Source organism: Pterocles gutturalis, unplaced genomic scaffold (genome assembly GCF_000699245.1).
Source record: "Pterocles gutturalis isolate BGI_N339 unplaced genomic scaffold, ASM69924v1 scaffold46660, whole genome shotgun sequence".
In the NCBI taxonomy this organism is placed as follows: Eukaryota; Metazoa; Chordata; class Aves; order Pterocliformes; family Pteroclidae; genus Pterocles; species Pterocles gutturalis.
Window position 1 is genome coordinate 79 of NW_010144999.1, and position 19,500 is coordinate 19,578.

General features: G+C 37.2%; 1 protein-coding gene across 1 annotated transcript; it reads right to left on the reverse strand.

Moving 5' to 3' along the window:
* Nucleotides 1-651: 651 nt before the first annotated feature.
* Nucleotides 652-18,649, reverse strand: LOC104460870 (sushi domain-containing protein 1-like; the record flags this gene model as incomplete). Its single annotated transcript, XM_010085252.1, has 7 exons — nt 652-691; nt 4,361-4,616; nt 5,684-5,777; nt 13,799-13,985; nt 15,649-15,743; nt 16,749-16,938; nt 18,555-18,649. Coding segments are annotated over 7 exons (957 nt in total), but the record flags the coding sequence as incomplete, so codon positions are not given.
* Between the last annotated feature and the right edge of the window lie 851 nt (nt 18,650-19,500).

The following is a 19,500-nucleotide window of genomic DNA, read 5'->3' on the forward strand; positions in this document are numbered from 1 at the left end:
CCTTTGCAAAAAGGAGGGAAACTTGATCACTAGTGGATTCCAAACTCCTCTGAGGTAAACTCATTCACTGGAAATATTTTATAGTCATAAAGAAAAACAAAGGTAAAACCATCCTGAGAAATTCACTGGCTTTTGAAGTTATGCCATTATACTTTTAAGAAACTGTACTTACAAGTACAAAAATTAGCCTTACATTTCAGTTTTGCATGGTCTGTTTTATTTTCCTAAGTTCATAAAAGGACTTAATTCTCCAAGGACCGCCTGAACATACCAGAATAAATAATGTGGCTTCTAAAAGCTAGAAAATGTTTTGAGTTTCTTAAAAAATATCTTTAAGCCAATATAGAACTATCTTCTGTGCTTCAGATCTGTTCTGCAGAAAAATTGCTGTAAAGACTTGGATGTGATACATAGAAAGAGCAATATTGAAAACCATGGAGAACCCAGAGAATCCATTTTAAAATGGATTACTGAATCCATTAGAATGGAGTACCAAAGTGCAAGGCAAATTTTCTGCCTCTAACTTTTCCAGTCCTCAAAGTTAATGAACCATTAGTAGCAAATGAAGAAAGCGCCACAGAATATCAGCTTATGCTGCCACGCAAAACCATCACAACTTCTGTTTTCTCATTGAAGGAAAAATTGACTTACTTTTAATTTGTGCCCAAACAGCACAGGACTGTGTTCTCACCTGAAAATTAAAACATAAAAAATCACTGTTTCTCATGAGAGAAATTTATTATCACTAACATCCTCTGCAAGAGCAGCCATCCATAACATACAGTATTTTATTACTACTGAGAGTAGAGTTTTTTTATTCCCCTGGTAGCAGCCTCTAGCTTCTCTGAAAAGATTATAAAGATAAGATTAGAGATACAGCTTTGAAGAAAGGCTGGCACTTGTCTTTTAGATCATCACTCTTCCCTTCTTTTGACAACCTAGGCACACAAGTGACATGGCAGGATCTTTGAAGCGGCTTGGATAAGAATTCAGAATTTATGAAATGCAAAGATAAGGCTGAATATTTTGTATTAGCTCTATTCCCATGTAGAATGTATGTGTTAAAATATGGTTCTTAATGGCAAGTTTTTCAAATACTTTCAAATACTAGGTTGAGGTTTTTTTTCCAGTTATGATAACTTGCTTGGTAATTTTTAACTACCCTAGGTGTTCTACAGAAATTGTTAATGTTCACAGCAGCTGAATAAATATTTATCACAGATCTGCTTTTGCAGACTTGTTTAACAAGTTTGGGTCTTTTACAGTAAGCTTTAGTCCCTGTAGAGCTTTCTTCCCCCAGCACTTCACACTCATACCTACACAAGAACTTCTAATCTAAGTTCTATTGTCTATTGTATAGTTACTGTGAAGACTATTTTTGTAGTGCTTCTATACATACTTTCCTACTAAATTACTTTCACAGAATACACATACGTATATTTTTAATGTTTCGGCAAAATGTGTATTACGTTGCTCTGGATATGTTTCTATGAAATTGAAGACTGTATTTTGAAGCATTTGCACAAAATGACACAGGCACATTTGGATGCTTCATCTTGCTTTTGTGTGTCTGCATGTTGAACTGTGGAATCACAGTGCTTCTTAAACTCATAAGGCATTTCCTGGTCATTTAAAAAGACAAAACACTGACGAAGAAAATCTTCTTAGGAGAGGAAAAACAAAGAACAAGTGGTGGACTTAAAAACTCAACCAAATGCCACATTCTGGAGGCACTGGTGTGAATGCCATCATCTTGAAATAGCTACCTCCATAACACACTCTGGTTCACAGGAAATCAGAGAAGTTATAGAGCTCCCAGGAATCTCAGCAGCAAAGTTCACCGATCTGCACTTTAGACTAAATCAAACTATCAATCCCTCCCTCTGATAAATAAGCACCTTGCAGGAAGTTATCAGTGAAATTACTCCTCCAAATACTTGAGTATCCCTGGATCTCAAACTCTGTATTTTAACGTGGATATTCACAGGTAGCTAAACTGGAAATAGAAACGCCTTACACAGCTGCACACTTCAAGAGTTCTGGAGAAAACAGAAAACATTTTGCCATGCATATGCACTCTTCTCAGATGGTTTTGTATTAGGCTAATTTTAACAGAATTTTCTCACAGCAGGGGTCATTTTGATTCCACTTTTCCAAAAGGCTTGTAGCTTTTTTCCTGAAAATACTGTCTGTCTTCACCTTTCACAGTCCTGCTCTTCCTTCGGTTACATGCACAATGTTTTATCCAAAAAAGCTGATGCTGAAAATGAACAAAAGCTATGCTAAAGAAATTAATCTCAAATAAGTTTAAACTCCAACCACCTCTTTTGGTTTTTGCCCTTCACTATGAGCCTTGGCTCTCTGTGCAGCATGGAATCCATAAAGTAATCACTGGAGATTAAAATAGGTACCAGATGGGTTTGAGTTACTTTATTAGCAGTATCCCTCATGGAGAAGGACACTTCCAAGTGTTTCAAAGACAATTTGTTCCACTTAAGTAAGTTTTTTCATGATAGTGAGAGTAAATTCTTGTTTGTTCCCAAGTCCTCCCTTGGTCTTCATCATTCCTATATTCAAACTGCCAAATTCATCACTTTGAGAAATGGTAATTTTCATTACCTCTGACTTTCTAACTACTTTCCTTGTACATCCCTGACGATCTCCTCAGATCATCTGACCAGCCTTTTAACACATGTGAATGTCCAGCACAAACAAAATATATATTTTAAATCCTCCATCTTGAAAGATAAACAGAAAGTAAAAACTGCACAGCAGACACCTTTCCCAGGACTTCCAAATCTGAGCAAGGGATAAATGAACATGGACTCAATAAAATGGAGCGCCTTACTTGTCTTAACTGTGTCCACACAACTTTATCTGACCTGACCTTCCCACCCTTACCACAAAGAAAATAGCTCAGGTATATTGAGCAATAATGGCAGTAAGAAGTCACAACCAAGCCACGATTTTGCAGCATGTATGATACAAATTGTACCATTCTCAGCATGAAGGGGTCTGGATCCAGAAAAGACTCTGGAGGATGCCAGAACATAAAAGTAAAAAAATGAGAACATTAGTTTAAGAATATATCATACAGTTTGTTGTTCAAATTCCAGGATACTTTGGGCTAACAACATTATGAACTGAATGGCTTCAAATGACATTTTGCAACTTATTCCTTCACACAATTAATTAAAGATTTATGACAAACAACAGACTTGTATCAGGATCAGAAATCACCTTATCTGTGCTATAAAAACTTCTTAGACTATTGTTAAAATAGATAACACACAAACACATGCTGCACAGATTAGCAGAAACCAGTAACCGCTATCACATGTACTGGATATATTTTACTCCCTTTGGACGAAGGCAAAGTCATATTTTTTACTAGAAGTTGCTTTTTCTTACTGAGATTTGGGTCTAGGCTTCCAAAACTGTAGCGAATTGTTTACAAGTGACTCACAGATGAGTTTTTGCATGCCTCCTTCCTTCATGCTATAAAAAAAATAAAATAGAGTTTTTGTATGAGTGGCAGGGTGAGGCACTACTTAGGTACTTCTTAGTTTAGTAAAGGTTGCTTTGTTCTCTTTTTACACTTGACATTCAGGAAGGGTATGCACACGAAAAGTCTATCAGCTGGCCCATGTGAGACCTTCCTGTTGCTGAGACCTGTTTTATGAAAAAATTACAAGCTGTTGACCCCTGTGATAGATAACAATGGGAACACTAGTGTCATAATGACACCATGGGAGGCAAGACACTGGAGCACTAAACAGCTGACATGTACATTTTAGAAACTTTTTGTTTCTAATTAAAATACACGTTTACTTTAAGATGACAAAAAAAATAATGCTACTAATATACTTTTTTCCACAAGGCTTCCTGAAGGGAGCTGGAGTTAACATTCATTGCTACTTGGAAGGTAATAAACACAACAAAATAATTTTTTCCTTGTCATTTGGAGAACTGGAATGCTTTCCTAGAAAACATTAAGTTTAAGAAATGGGTGATTTTTTTCATTGCTAAGGAGTAATTTTCAGATTCTCATACTAATCTCTTTCACTAAATTCTGGCCCCATAAAGACACCTTCAAGTACTGAGTGCAGAGACAGATCTTAATTTTTAGTTTTTTCCATTGTTTGCCTTTTGGCATTCAGAGCTGCTCCAGCATTACAATTATATAAATATTTGTAAGGAATTACAAGAGTCATATAAAGAGCTTCAGATTTAATCTAATTCTGTCAACCAACGGATCCTTGCAACATCATAAAAGATTTAACGAAAAGCTAACACTTTTTTTTCCCCAACAAGATTTCATTCAACGGGTGTAAAGAAAATGTTTTAAAACATCCATTACCTTATTCCACTCACTTATTATTCTCAAAAAAACACAATACTCTTCTCCCAGCTTTAAAGGAGCGTTATAAAACTTCCCGTAGTAATGTCTGTCTCCAAGAGCAATTGACATGTTATCAGCAACATCCTTCGCCCGAAATTCAGCTGCCACATATCCTTTAACGTCACTGGTGTTATTAAAGAAAGTTGCAGTAGCAAAGGAGTCACAAATAAAAGTGCTTTGCAAAGCCAGAGGAAGCACAATCACTTGATAAAGACTAGAGTGAAACAAAAAAAAAAGCAAACATTAGCCCTCACTTCAATTTACTAAGCATCAGACATTAATTAATTCACATTGTCTCTTCTGCTTGTAGCCTCTCAACTGCTTTTTATTATCAATGTCCAAAACAAATTCTTATACTAAAATATTTCTCTGTATGTTCCACTGCGTTTTGAACCAAAAGCACTGCATACACAGCTTAGAGGTGGTTCTCCTCATCACATGCTCATTAACTTAACATTCATTCACGTGAAGAGCATCAAATTGAGTTATTGCAGGCTCTCTCTGCTCCTCTCATCATTGGCCTCTAAAAATAATTCATAATTTCCCAGAACAAGACTTTTTCTGTTAAAAGAAGGAGAGGACAGATACCATTTGTAAAAAATTAATCAAATCTGTCTTTAGACCTCTCAAAACAACGTTTAATCTATGGTAACCATCCACACTAAGAGTAGTTATTATGGCTGTTAACACTAGTCATTTCCTGAAACATTATTAGCTTTCAAATATTTTCTGCTTTAGGGTAACATTGAGTTAGAATTACTTTTTCCTGGTATCACAAACAATGCTTAGTAAGGTGTAAATTCTTTTTCTCTAGAAATATATTTTTATACATACACTAATACATGCACTAATACGAAAACACTACTTCAGAATATGCATAAATACAGACATTCTTCACCACTTCCTCTGGCCACTAAAAAAAAAAAAATGTACTAGCTGCATGAGTCTGTTGGGGAAAAAAAAATTACACTAGTAGAGCTGTGCTTGGATCCATCAATAAAAATCTACTGTGACTTCACTATGGATAAAGGAAAAAAAAAACCCCACACAAAATCAACAGTGAAAACTCATAATTATCAAAACCAGAATTCTGTTCCAGAAAGCAGGGAAGAGTGTGAAGCCAAATATTACTTTGCCAAGGGAGGAGAAACTGGGAGTTACAGCTTTCTCACATTTTTCTCCCAACAAAAATAATCTAACCCTCACAAAAAGTTCTAATATGTAAGTAACATAAATCTGCAAAATGTTTTTTAAAAGTGTGAAGAGTGCACAGAGACAAACCTGATCGGTCCATTTCGATCTTCCGCTTTCCGGAGTCTGAGCAAGGGTGCAGAACCTTTTACTGCAACAAATTCAATATCTGGGAAAGGGGGATCTAAAAAGTAAACAAATACCAGTGCTTCAGAGAGGTTTTAGAAGTATTTCAGGCATGAGGGTTCCTAGCTATTTTTCCCCACAACTTCCTCTGCTAACAGAGCCTCAAACCCCTGATGGCTAAAGTCTGCAGGCAACATAAACAGTGTGGTCAAGAAGAAGACAGAGTAAATATGAGCATGATGGCATGGCAGCCCCAACTCAGATTGCTGTATTGAAGTATATCTGCTAGCTGGGAAAAACAGAGATGTCCAAAAATGACAGTAGATTACAGAGAAATAAGACAGGAAAGATTTGTTGAAAGAAGCAGTATTATTTATTAAGACTAACTGAAATGGTCAAGGAGAAGAAAAATATGAAACTCCAGGCACACGGCCCACTAATAAAACATTATGACTACAAGAGCATCTATTAGCACCAGAAGAACTTCCAAGAAGGTAACTTCCTTAGTTACTGCTCACAGTCAGCTAGCAATACTCAGCCCCTTAAATTGGATCTCAATATGAGTATAGAGCTTCAATTTGTTTTACTGGGAATTTGCATCAAGGCCAAAACTGAACAAACATTTCTGCCTCTTATTTCAATGGCAATGAAGACAGCTGCACACTGACAGAGACTGGTGCTATGGTAATGGAAATTATCCTTATCAGCCTGAAAGCAAAAATGGAAAGAGCTTCAGTGTGTACAACCAAGGGGGCAGAGTGGGGGCATGGATATTATCGACCCCAGAAGTCCAAAACAACTAGCAGATATATTTATAGGTATGGCTAGCCTGTTTGAAAATGGGTCTACCAAGCTGATAATGTGGTATTTGACTAAATAGTAACAAATGCAGTGCTCACATGCAGAAAATCAAGGCTTCAGAGCACCATTAGAAAGAATAATCAATGTCATGGAGACAAACAAAAGAAAACCAATGCATATTTATCAAAGTTAAGTCACATCAAGCAAAATCTTACTAAGATGCACAAATTTTTCGAACAGGTGGACTATGGATAGCTGCACGTGATACTGAAACATAGAAAATCATTAGTTCAGCAAAAAAAGAAAATGAGGCCTGGCAGAAAAACTGTACAGTGGGTAAATAACCATAAATAGGGAACTAGCAAAATACAGCATGCTGGAAGCAGAAGTACTGAGGTGCAGAAAGGTTATTACAGGAGTTCCTCCAAGACTCAACAAAGTACTAAATCCAGCATTTTTTAACAGTAGTGGTGCATGGTCGATGATCTTTAAGGCCCTTTCCAACCCAAACCATTCTATGATTCTATGAAATATACCAGTATAAAGTACAAGTTGATGCACTTGGGGCTACTAAGAAGAATTTTTTGCCATATATTCTAAGTTCCTTTGAGTAGGAGGAAGACTATATTAGTACACCTCAGAAGGAGTGTTAGTCACCAAAATTATAACAGGATAAAAAAAGAAAAAGGCTGCTCTAACAAGCATAAGAAGCAGATTTCTTTAACACTGAAATAGTACCACCAGAGGTAGAGAAGGACCAGGTGTGATCTTTTCAGTGTCTGAAGTTCCAACCATCAGTCCAAGAGAGCTAAGTGAAACCAGTGCAGAGGACAAACACAAAAAAGATCCAAATAACGCAGAAATTGTCTTCTATGAGAGAACCAAAAAATTTGTCTTTGTAGCCTATGAAAAAGAAATTTGAAAGCCTACATGATCTCTGCTTTAAACAGCTGAAACATGGGAAAGGAACAACTTAAACACAGTATGCCCAAAACAAAGACAACAGGATATAACAGGCACCCCTAGCAAGAAAAACCCTACCTTGGCAGAAAACATCCTCAAGAGAACCTCCTGAAAGCTTACCTAGCCAAACTAATTGCTCTGGTAGTTCCCTTTACCAGGTCCTCTTCAAAACCATGCTATGGGTGAACTACCAGTGAAGAAACCAGCTACGAATGTTTAGGATTGAAATGAGAATAAGATTTATATCTGTCAAAGCCTTAGCATTCTACAGTGGTTTCCCCCTAGCAGAGACAGGTCAGAAAACCCTTTCAGATAGTTTTCTGATTTAATGAAGCATACTGCATGGCTGCCTGCAAGAACAGGAAATCGTCTTTACTTTGGAGGGTCTTTTCCATACTTCTGCAAACGCAGATATTGCGAAATGTATAGACAGTATTTCTGTCTGAACAAAATAAATGAATAAATAATATTTGACAGTCAACCTTTATGTCCTCTGCACCTTACAAACCGAAACAAACAGAGCTTAGGAGCTGCAAACCCTCCCTTAACTTCAATGGTTCCTCAGCACAGACATTGCAGTGGACAGACTAACAGGAAAATTTATCTGTCAGAGTAGATTCATCTGGTACATTTCTCCTATCTTTCTTTCCTTTGACCTCCAATACCACGAGGAGATACTATTAATAATTTCTCTTGAGAATTTTCCAATTTCCAAGATAATCTTGGGAATGTCTTCTTTAATCCCCGCCAGAAAGTGCATTGCATGCAACAGCTTTGCATCTTTTTTTCCAGATAAACAGTGCAAGAGGGAAACAGGGGACAAAAAGACTATTCAGTTCCTAAAAATTAATTTATTTTCTGTAATTTGACAGGAAAATTGCAAAACATGAAAACAAACAGCCATCCAGCACTGACAGCCTTAGTAAGTGGGCAAAAGACAGCAAAATCTGAAAAAACCCACTGGGCTTTTAAAGCTTGAAGTCTTTTGATATTGCTAGCTGCTGGTAAGAAATACTAATTACTACAAACATCAAGCACATCTAAGACAATGTGCCTTTTTTAATAAGAAAAGCTAACAACGTACAACGTGAAGCAATAATAATACCACTACTAATAAATGAAATGAATTAATATCATTTTTCCTTCAGTGACCAGAAAGGAAACTCTGAAGGAGTTATTCCATACGCAGCATTTGGCCACTACAAATTTTTAATAAAAGAAGCACCTTTCCAGCCTGCCCAGCCCTCCTTATGGCTTCCCTTCACCATTTTGTGCTAATGATAAAGCTTTAAAAATAGTAACAGAACTGAACCACAAAGTTCAAAACCAGATGACAACTCTTCCCAAGTTCAGGGAAGGCAAATCAAAGATTCCTCTCAAACCAAGTTCTAACTGAAACAGCTCTTTGCTGAAATAACACCATTTGCACTATCATAATTGCCTGCAAAAAAGTTTGGGTTTTTTTAGTGTTCATTTGAGGGCTTTATGTACAAAAAGTTTTTTACTGAATATCAAAACAAGGAAGTCGGAAACACTGTTGTAAAATTTAAAAAAAAAAATAAAAGGTTGAGATATCGATAAAATAGAAAAGGGTTTTTACCATTTGTTTTGCTGTTTGAAGAGTAATTAAGTTTACTGTACATATTACAGTATAATTGCTTTAACAAAGTGAGAAGAGGCTTTTAATGTGGAGAAGGACATTGCTAAAAGAAGGAAGAGAAGGAAGGAGGTTGAATAAAGTGAGACCACATCTACAGAAATTTATCATTTAAATTTTCTTTAAAGATTGTAGCTTAAAAATGGAAATACTAGCACATGACCTTTTCATGTATAAACTCATAGCTGAAAAGAGCTTACAATCGATCTTCCTTCCCATTGCAGGCTATTCTTGTATTGTTTTTTCCATTTTGCACTTCATTCATTTTACTTAATGCTAATTATGCTAACTAGTTGAGGACAACATAAAGGTTGATGCAGATACATCACTACAAATTTGTAAAGGACCACGTGAAACAATACTAAAGAACCTCCAGTTCACACAGATGGAAAAGACTAAAAAAACAAAGAATTTTGTTCAGCATGTAAAGCACTGGCTATAAAGCATAGACTGTGCCAGCTATTATCAAGTGCTTTGTAAACAGAATTATAAAGGTGATCAGAACAGTCATGACTTTATAAACATTTATGAGAAAATTCTTGCTATGAAGGAGGTCAGAAAAATAACAGAGAAGTGGAGATCATATGAACATATAATACATATAATGCATTTGAACAGTTTCTGCATGACAAGCCAAAGTGCATGCATGAACATACATATGAAAGTGTTCACAGGACTGGCAGCTGATTTCCTCCGTACATTAAAAAAAAAAATAAAATTAATGCTCAGGTTTTAACCACTCCTCTTTCCCCATTACATAAATCAGAAACTCCCTTCTTTGCAATATTCATGCTCTTAAGCTCCATAATGTAATGGACTGTCCCTGTTAGAGAAAGAGTTGCCAGATCACCACATATTCAACAGTTTTTCACTTCCTCACTGAAGTCCCTTTATGCAAGAATGAGTGTAAATCTTTTCCATCATACAACAGAACAGAATAATGTATATTTTAGGTGTGCGTGTACAGGCAAACAAATTAGACATCACAACCTGATCTGTAATGTAGTACATTTTTCACATACTGAGACAAAAGTCCAGGGTTCTAGAAGATTACACTTAGTATGTGATGGAATTCATTCTTCTAATTCAGGTCACTTTCTAGACTCCTTGCTTGTGAGTTGACTTTCTGACATGTATTCATATGAAGAAGAGAGATGATACACACATAAAAGTATGTGGCCTGCAGGTGTATCCTGGACTGAAACAAAAAGAATAGCAGCTGAGAAACACAGAAACGACTACAACTGTCTGAGGTATACAGGCTCAAGGTCAAACCTATGCAAACCCACTGGAAAGTGCATGTACAAACATGTAAGAAATTGCAGGATGTGTGAATAGTAAGCATAGAACAAACTCAAAATATACCTTGAATCTGAGCAAAAAAAAATTGAGGAGGAGTAATGAGAAATCATAATTTAATCTACTATGAATTATTTTACAAGAAGGAAATATAACCCAGTAATTCAGGCACAAAAGATATACTTCTAATAAGACAGAAAATTTTCTGGACACAAGCATGATGTGAGGTCACAGTGATCTGCTGAAACTAAGCTAGCAAGACACTGTAAATAAGCAGGCATTCGTGACCTTCCCAAAGACCACAACTTCGTCACATCCATCAAAGAATCTACCCCAAAGCAAAGCTTTCAAACATATTCAAATATCAACAGTATTTTAATGCAACTCAACTGAAAAAGTTACTCGTACTTAGGATATTAGACACAAAAGCAAAAGCACTAGCTCTTTCTCTATTACTCTGTTTTTCAAACAGTTGAAAGCGGTCAGCATTTCAGTCTTCCTAAATTCATATGTGAAAACAGATAACAAAATTATAAACAACGTCTTGTCTGAGCATGCCTTAATAAATGACCTTCGAAAAGGAACAGAGCCAGGTGCAATTAGTACAATCCCAACAGACATAAAGAATGAGAAAGTATACCCACAAGACACTCCTTTCCTTTCTTGGCAAGAAACTCTCTTCTTACTTGACACTCTTGCTACCATCTTTTTATACAATATAATCACTGCCTAATCATTTTTCATGATTGACTCAATTTCTGATCTCAAGTAGACAAGTGGTAAGAGCTTGTCTAAAATAAGCTAAGATGATATAAAAGACTGTGCAAGATGCCTGTTACTGGAAGTATGAAAGGAGCAGAATTTCAATGATCCATGAAGCATTTGCTAGACTATATTTACCATCCACAAGACAATGGGCAAAACCAACTTTGTGCTCAGCACAGAACTATTTTTAAAGGATGCTACTTGCCAGGGAGAAAAGCAAGCTTCTAAGTCCCAAGTTTTTGGTTTTGTTTTGTTTTTTTCTTTAGAAATATTATGGATATAATATATCCTCATTCAGGAGATACAGAAGATATACATACAGATATAGATATTCTGGATATATAAGTAGCTTGCTTAACATGCTTTTACAATTTTTCCTTTTTGAAAAAAGACCCAAACTTATCGCTAGCACTCACATGCCTATTGTATTCTGCAAGAGTCTTTAAGAATTTACACTGACTACCTTGTGAGGAGATTGAATCTGTTAGGCAGTGCTCATCCAACCATCTGGGGCATGTCTCTTCACAGTATTTCAAAATTTGCAGTTGTGCATTTGCTGAGGACACCATGTGAAACCTTGGACAACAAATGAGGCCACCTCCAGTACATTTAACAGAAGAACACTTTTGTAAGTGTCAGCTTCCTTAGAGCCTCTGAGCTTGAGGCATATCTTGCATTTATACAGTAGCATTTAGCCAGAAAGCCACCAGATCTGAAAAACACGTTATAGTTTTAAGGTGGCAGATAAACTGAGATCCCTCCACCCATCATGGAAATGCAACTGTTTGGTTTAACAATGTACATGATTACAAAATAACTGGACAAATGAGAAGCAAATCATACACCCATTCTAACATTATAAATAGTTCTTATATAAATTTAGTTGCTTGTACAGATAACGTAATTCCCCAAACATAAGGCACAGAAATCAAAGGGACACTGCCAGAAGAATTATTTTAACTGTATCCTTTTCATCTTAGATAAGCTGAAATAGCAACAAATTTAACATCTCATTTAAATTCTCATTATTTGGTGAGCTTTGCAGCATGATCGCTGTTGGCTTTTTAATTTTCACTCAGTTGCAACCGCAAAAAGATCTACTTTTATTTTGTCACTTCCTTTAAAAAAAGCACAATACAGAGTGTTTGCATGGCAAGTTTTGGATGAAGATTACAAATGACAGGGCAACACCTACCTTTTATTGCTCACTGAAGAAAGTACCTACCAGAGATAAAACAGTTTGTGTAGCAGGATCTTATTTCAAAATGGAAACGACCTAACTTTTACACGAAGACCTTTTCTGAGGTTATGTGTGTGCATTTATTAAGCACTAAGTCAATCGAGAGGGAGACGTGACAGCTGTCAAAGCACAAATACCACTTCACAGAGCACCTGCTGCAAAGTGTTCTCTAGAGCTCTTATGAGTATGTGACCTGATGCAATCCTGCAGAGTTCAGGAAATATCACAAGATGACGGAATAAAGAGCTATGCCATTACTCCTGAGTATTAATTCAAAATTACCTCAGTCAAGCAAATCCTGAGACAGCTTATTCATTTTTACAAATCTACATGTACTCATGAACTCGTGGATGCTACCTTTGAGTGACAGTTAGGAAACTACTGAAAACTAATTATCAAATGATTACTGTCATTTCATTAAAAAAAAGCAGGTCATTGTATATTCTAAACAAAAGCTTTAGGAAACAAGAGATGTTTTTGCATTCATGAAGCTTATAAACCTCAGATTTACTATTAAAAATACTGTAATACTATTGATTTCAAAACCACCACAAATCACCACTTCTTCATAAACAGAAGAGAATTGTTTCCATCTAGTGGCTGAACAGAGTTACAGACACTCAGAGAGCTTTCATGTTTCTTAACTATCCCCATTTATGGACCCAATAGGAAGAACGATACCAGCACCAAGCACTGCACTTCATAATGTAACAGTAATAACCTCATACAGAAAGCCTGACAGCATAGGGATGGTGCAAAACTGTTCTAAACAGAAAATGACAGATGGTTTTTATCACAGCGTTTTAGTGCCATACAAGTATCCTGCTAAATCTCCCTACAGAACCTTGCTTGCTCAAACACCTTTTAAGTTTTGTACCCTACAAATTAGAGATCAGGGTATCTGTCTGAGATACTTCAGGAGTCTTTGCACTTTGGATCCCTGCAAACTTCAGTGATATCCTTTGTCACAAATACACATACAAAGTGCAGTTCTGATATTATCTCCACAGTGGAGAGAATTCACATTGAAAAAGTGACTTAGCATTTAATTGGGCAGGGAATTTAACCCAGCTCCCCTAGACACTAATCTTGTGTATAACCCACCAACCTATCTTCTCCCTGCTGTGTCAAAATGACACTTCAAAACACCGCACCTCCATTTCTCTCCCCATTCTGCTGCTGGACTGTCAACCCTGTGAAATCTGTGAAAACAAACAACAATGAACAATTCTGAGCATGGAAAGAGCACTTTGACAACACACCGCACAATACAGATCAACAATGTTGTTTCACTTGAGCCTCTTGCACCCAAGAGGTGCTTTTGTAAATACATAAAATAAATGGCAGGACCTACCTGTGATTTGTGTTGTCATGGAAATGAGCAGTGAAAAATTCAAAGCTACCATGGAAATATTAATAGAGTAATTGGTGCCTGGCTGCAAATCAAAACAAACTTCTGGAGCCTGCTTGTGTGTGGTAAGGTTGAAGGTCATTTCATGAAAGAACTCCTTCTGATACCAACGCTGGCCTTGCACATGAAACTGTAACCAAACAATCACAGTATGGAAATTGCAATGTTTTCATGTATCACTTGCATTCAGTCATGTCATCCTCTAAATTAGAAGAAATAGCAGAAAAACACATCATTGCATACAGACTGCCAAAATTGTTGGCACTGGTAATTATTCAAATTCAAATGCTTCCAAGATTTGTCAGTAATCGCAGTCCTTTTTCATCAGCTCTAACAATATCCTAGTTCTTTCACTTCTTCTCCTAGTCTATCCTCTTTTTTATTAGTACTGTTATTCCCCTCAAGTATCGTGACTTCCTGCTAACATACAGGCTTCCAGTATACTTTGTACTATACCCCTATGGTGACACGTTATAAAAGTAAGCTCACATGAACACCTCTCTGGTGGGACCCTGATGATCAAGTCAAATTCAAGTCATTTTGAACTACGTGATTCTTCCCCTCTACTCTGCTCTCGTGAGACCCCACCTTGAGTACTGTGTTCAGATGTGGGACCCCCAACATAAAAAAGACATGGACCTGTTGCAGAGAGTCCAGATGAGAGCCACAAAATTAATCAGAGGGCTGGAGCACCTCCCCTATGAGGACAGGCTGAGAGAGTTGGGGTTGTTCAACCTGGAGAAGAGAAGGCTCCGAGGAGACTTAATAGCAGCCTTCCAGCACCTGAAGGGGGCCTACAGGAGAGATGGGGAGGCACTCGTTATCAGGGAGTGTAGTGATAGGACAAGGAGTACTGGGTATAAGCTAAAAAAGGGTAAATTTAGACTAGACATTAGGAAGAAATTTTTCACTATGAGGGTGGTGAGGCACTGGAACAGGTTGCCCAGGGAAGTTGTGGATGCCCCATCCCTGGAGGTGTTCAAGACTAGGCTGGATGAGGCTTTGAGCAACCTGGTCTAGTGGAGGGTGTCCCTGCCCATGGCAGGGGGGTTGGAACTTGATGATCTTTGGGGTCCTGTCCAACCTAAACCATTCTACGATTCTATGCCAAAATTCCAAGCACCCTCCAGGATCTGCCTACAGACGGCTATGTTTCCAGGCAAATTTACAGACCCAAGTAGGTTTTTTTGCTTCAGCTGGATTTTGCATGTGTTTGTTTTATTGCTGATGTCCCAAATGATCCTGAATTTACTAACTTAAGGCCTCTCCTGGTCACTCCTTTGTTAATGACAACTAAAATGCTCCTTGCATTTTAATCATGCGCTAATTTTCCTTTAAATAGACCCTGTGCCTTGAGATGATCTCTGAGCACCTCTTAGCACATGGAGATTCGAGTCAACAGCAGGTGGTTGAGAGTCCTGGCAGAGATAGTTCATGTAGAAATGCTCTGCTGGGACACAGAATATTGAAGGCCTATCACAAGGCAGACTGGACTGACTCTGCAGAATTGAACAGAGTTGTCTAAGGCTTGAATATGACCAGGTTGAAAGTATAGATGGGGAAGGCAAAACAGAACAGAAGAGGGGAAAAAGCAAGAAGCAGGAGACTACAAAAGAGCATGGTGGTTTCTTTCTTTTAGAAGGTTGCTAAGCAAGGTTACACCCTTGGTTTTTATGAGAGACATTAGAATGAGGAACGCTGCCAGCAGTGAGTGTTTGAAAAACGACAGATTTTTTCACACAGGTGATTGATATAAATTGTTTTCTAGATTCAAAATACAGATTGTCACTTACTGAGTATGTGTCTTTCACATCAGTTCCCCTGACATTTCTTTGCCATTTCAAGCAGGTATCATTAAAAATTAATACATTATTGAAAGCTTCCTTTACTGTAGAGAGAATAAAAAAGGGAACAACTTATTACAAAAACTTCACCTTCTTCAACTTCATTTGAGTAACTGAAAACTAAAAAAAAAAAAGTTTTTTATTTTAATTCTCTTCTGGGAAGGAGGTACAATCTCATTTCTTTTTGAATTAACACAGTACATAAAGCATGAATATTTTCCAGAGAAAATGGCTTTTGGAAAAACCCAAGCACACTATTCAGGAAGTCAAGATAGGATTTACTTGTCCAGACCTAGAAAGGTTATAATGACAGAAAGATCCAGGGGTTCAGACTTTCTGATGGAAATAAAGTTACAAAGAACAGCTCGTCACAGTTGATGCCCTTTAGGAAAAAGCAAATGAGAAAAACCATTTTTGTGCATTCAAAATGCAGTTATTTCTTAAGGTCTGTCTCATCAGAATTATGTATGTCAGAAGGCAAGGTTAAAGTTTCCATGACCCAAATACTACAGAAACCTGCTGTTACAACATGCCTTCTCTACAATTACTGAAAAACTGCCAGAACACTGCTCATCACTGCTAAACATAGAAACATTATCTGTAATGCTCACATCACTTAGATAAGTATCACACAGCTCAGCAACACAGAATTCTCCCACAGGCAGAGAATCAGTTTTCACGGCAAGGAATGGAAACCAGTAAGCACTGTACCATGGACTGAAATTCCAGCATGCAGCCAGGAATGCCACTGCACCAGTCCTGCCTCAGTCAGAAGACAAATCCCAAAGAAGCAAACTTGACAAATCTTTCTGAAGGGCAGTTAGCTGCCACTGGTCTGTTTGCTCATAGATTCAATGGCCACAGTGAGCAGATACAAAAATGTCTTGCAGGAAAAGAGGATGCTGATGGTGGCTACATGTGTATAGTCAGCATAAAGAATGATATAGCCTAGGAGACAGCCTGTTATCCTGTCTGATAGACTCAAAACTGTGAACTCTGCAGCACATTAAGTTCTTCTATAAGCACAGAGAATACAAAACACAACCTACCCTTTGCCTGAACTGCTACTGTAACCGAGACAGTGATGTTTGTGGAAGAGGTGGTACTAATATTCACAATGTAGTTACTGCCAGAGTTGAGATCTAAACAAACCTTTGGATTATCTTCACTTGTAGTGATGTTAAATATCTCAACTTCTGAGAATGTCTTCTCATCCCATCTTTGGCCCAATATGTGAAACTATGGAAGGTTTAACAAAAATGATGGTACAATTAGTTGTGGCTCTCCAAAATTCAGAATATTAGTTCAATTAAGTCTTGAGAACCTAGGATTACATCTGATTTAGAATATCAAATCAATCAAAAAATAGGCTTGTGACTAACTGTTCTGGTGCAACAAGATGGCTTAATAAATTAGATCTTTAATTTCTTCTGTTAAGATTATGAATATATTTTCATATATTTCTACAACAAATAGAAGGAATCTATAACGTGGACCTTACAACACCTCCAACATGAACAGTAACGTGTAAGTAAATATTCTCTCTTGTTTACAGCACACAGACGGAAACTACATCTGCTTGCTACTTTCTTTTCTTTTTTCTAGTCTTCCCCCCTTGCCCTGCAGAAGCAGTTGTAAGACTGAATGCCAAAAAACAGTAAAAGATAAGTTTCCCTAAGATCATCCTCGTGCAGTGAAAAATAAACCTATTGCTTGTATGAGATGAAGGGACAGACAAAACGTACCTAGCTGAGCTCGAGGCAGTCCAGACTGTGTTCTGAACTTTACTGCATGTACCCTATGCCTACACCATCCTCAGCTTTGACTATTCTGAAGTGTCTTGCAGAAAGGTGAATTCAGGCAAAAGCACATGCACAGAGCACAATACACCAGAGATCCACACTTGCCAGTTTCCACTGGATACATGAAAAGCACTAGTTTTGAACTGTTAGGGTAATTGGGAAGTTGTTTTTCCCATCTCAGCAGTACTCAATAAAAGCACTCGATCTAAAAATACATTGGTTTATAACACAGGAGGAGAAAGACAGGTTGTTTTTGAAAATTATCATCCAACCTTGCAATGTATTTTCCACATTAATCTACCCACCCTGAAGATCCTAAATAATCCCCTTTTATTTTTTTCCCCTATTTGCCGATGTTCAGAAAAAAACAGCCTTTCTTGAGACGTTGCTATTCTCAAAACATGGGAGTTCTTATCATGTTGTTTTGGTTTTCAGTAACACTGACTGAATTATTTGTTTATGAGAATTGATATCTTTTATTGTTGTATTTACAGATGGCAAAAAAAGTAGATACCAAGGTTGCTTCCAATTCCCGTAAGAAACAGTTCTAAAATGTTCAAATAGAAGATGGTTGAATTTCTTGAGCAAGACACAGTATTTCAATATACCTTGCATTTTTTAAAACAAGTTACATCCAGTATCTACAAGCAATACACTGCTTACTTGAAATGTTTGCATTACAGATAGGGACAAAGCCCAAGTTTTGCAGTGTTTTCGGTGTCAGTGTGACCTTGAGCTCTGCAACAGAGTTTCACTAAAATATAAAGTTGTGCTGAAACACTTGTTACAGTTTCAACACTTGTTACAGTTTCAAGCAGATGCTCAGGTGATTTACTGGAATCGGACCCCAGCAGCTTTTGAGTTTTTCACCTAACTTCAGGACAGGGATTTTTTTCTTTCCTAAACCAGCCATCTTTGGGTTTCCAGGCAGTTCACCAGAAGAGAGAGACAAATTACCATACAAAAAAACCCCACAAAACAAATCTCCACTGCTGACTCACCAGAATTAACCAGGACAAAGCTACTCCCAGTCTCAAATACTGCCCCACTTACTGTGTATGTTTCCTGCACTCCCAGTCTTCCAGTTTTCCTTTGCCACTTCACACATGTTTCATTGAATATGGACAAATTACGGAATAATTCCTCCTCTGTGAGAAAGGATGATCAGAAAATGAAAACATTTATTCTTTCTTATGCAAATCTTACTATTTTTACAGCAATTGTTTATTTCTTCCTTTTTTCTCTGAGGGTTTTTTGTTTGTTTGTTTGTTTTTTTCCCCAACAGGAAAAATAAAACAAGGTAGGCAGAAGTAAGGTAGTAAGTATACCCTTAACTGTCTGGGCTCCCAAAAGTAAAATACAAGACTAACTGAATAAGCATGTTCTGAGCTAATGACACACAGCCAGCATTACATATGCTACCATAACTAATGAAAACAAAATACTTTGCTAGGCTTGCACTTTAACATAGAACAAACTCAATTCTAATGACTTTACAGATCTTGAAGAGGAAATTGAAATTACATTACTGTTTCCTCACAGCAAAGGAATAAGCTCTAACTCCATCAGACCACTGGTATGTTCCAGTATATAAAAGCATACCTATACAACAGCATTGTTTCTTACACAAGGATCTTCAGTATATACTGTACTAAAGACCACAATCTTTCATACCGGCTGACCAATCCAGGCAAAAGAGACAATGAGAAAAGGTATTTTGCTCTGTTTCAGACATTCCTCCAAGTCATAATACATTAAACTTGTACCATGTATAGGTAATTCCTGTATTCCTGCTTGAAGTCTTTCATTAAAGTATGTTTGTAGACAGTATTACACCTCCAAAAATGAACAGCAATAAACAATGCCCCAATTCCACTACTTCTGACATGGGTTCTATATTCTCCTTGAACTTAGGTGCCAGCATCTGGATCTTGTGACATGCAATGGTCTGTGTTCTAAAGAATAAACCACTCACAAACCACCTTGGAGACTTTGTAGA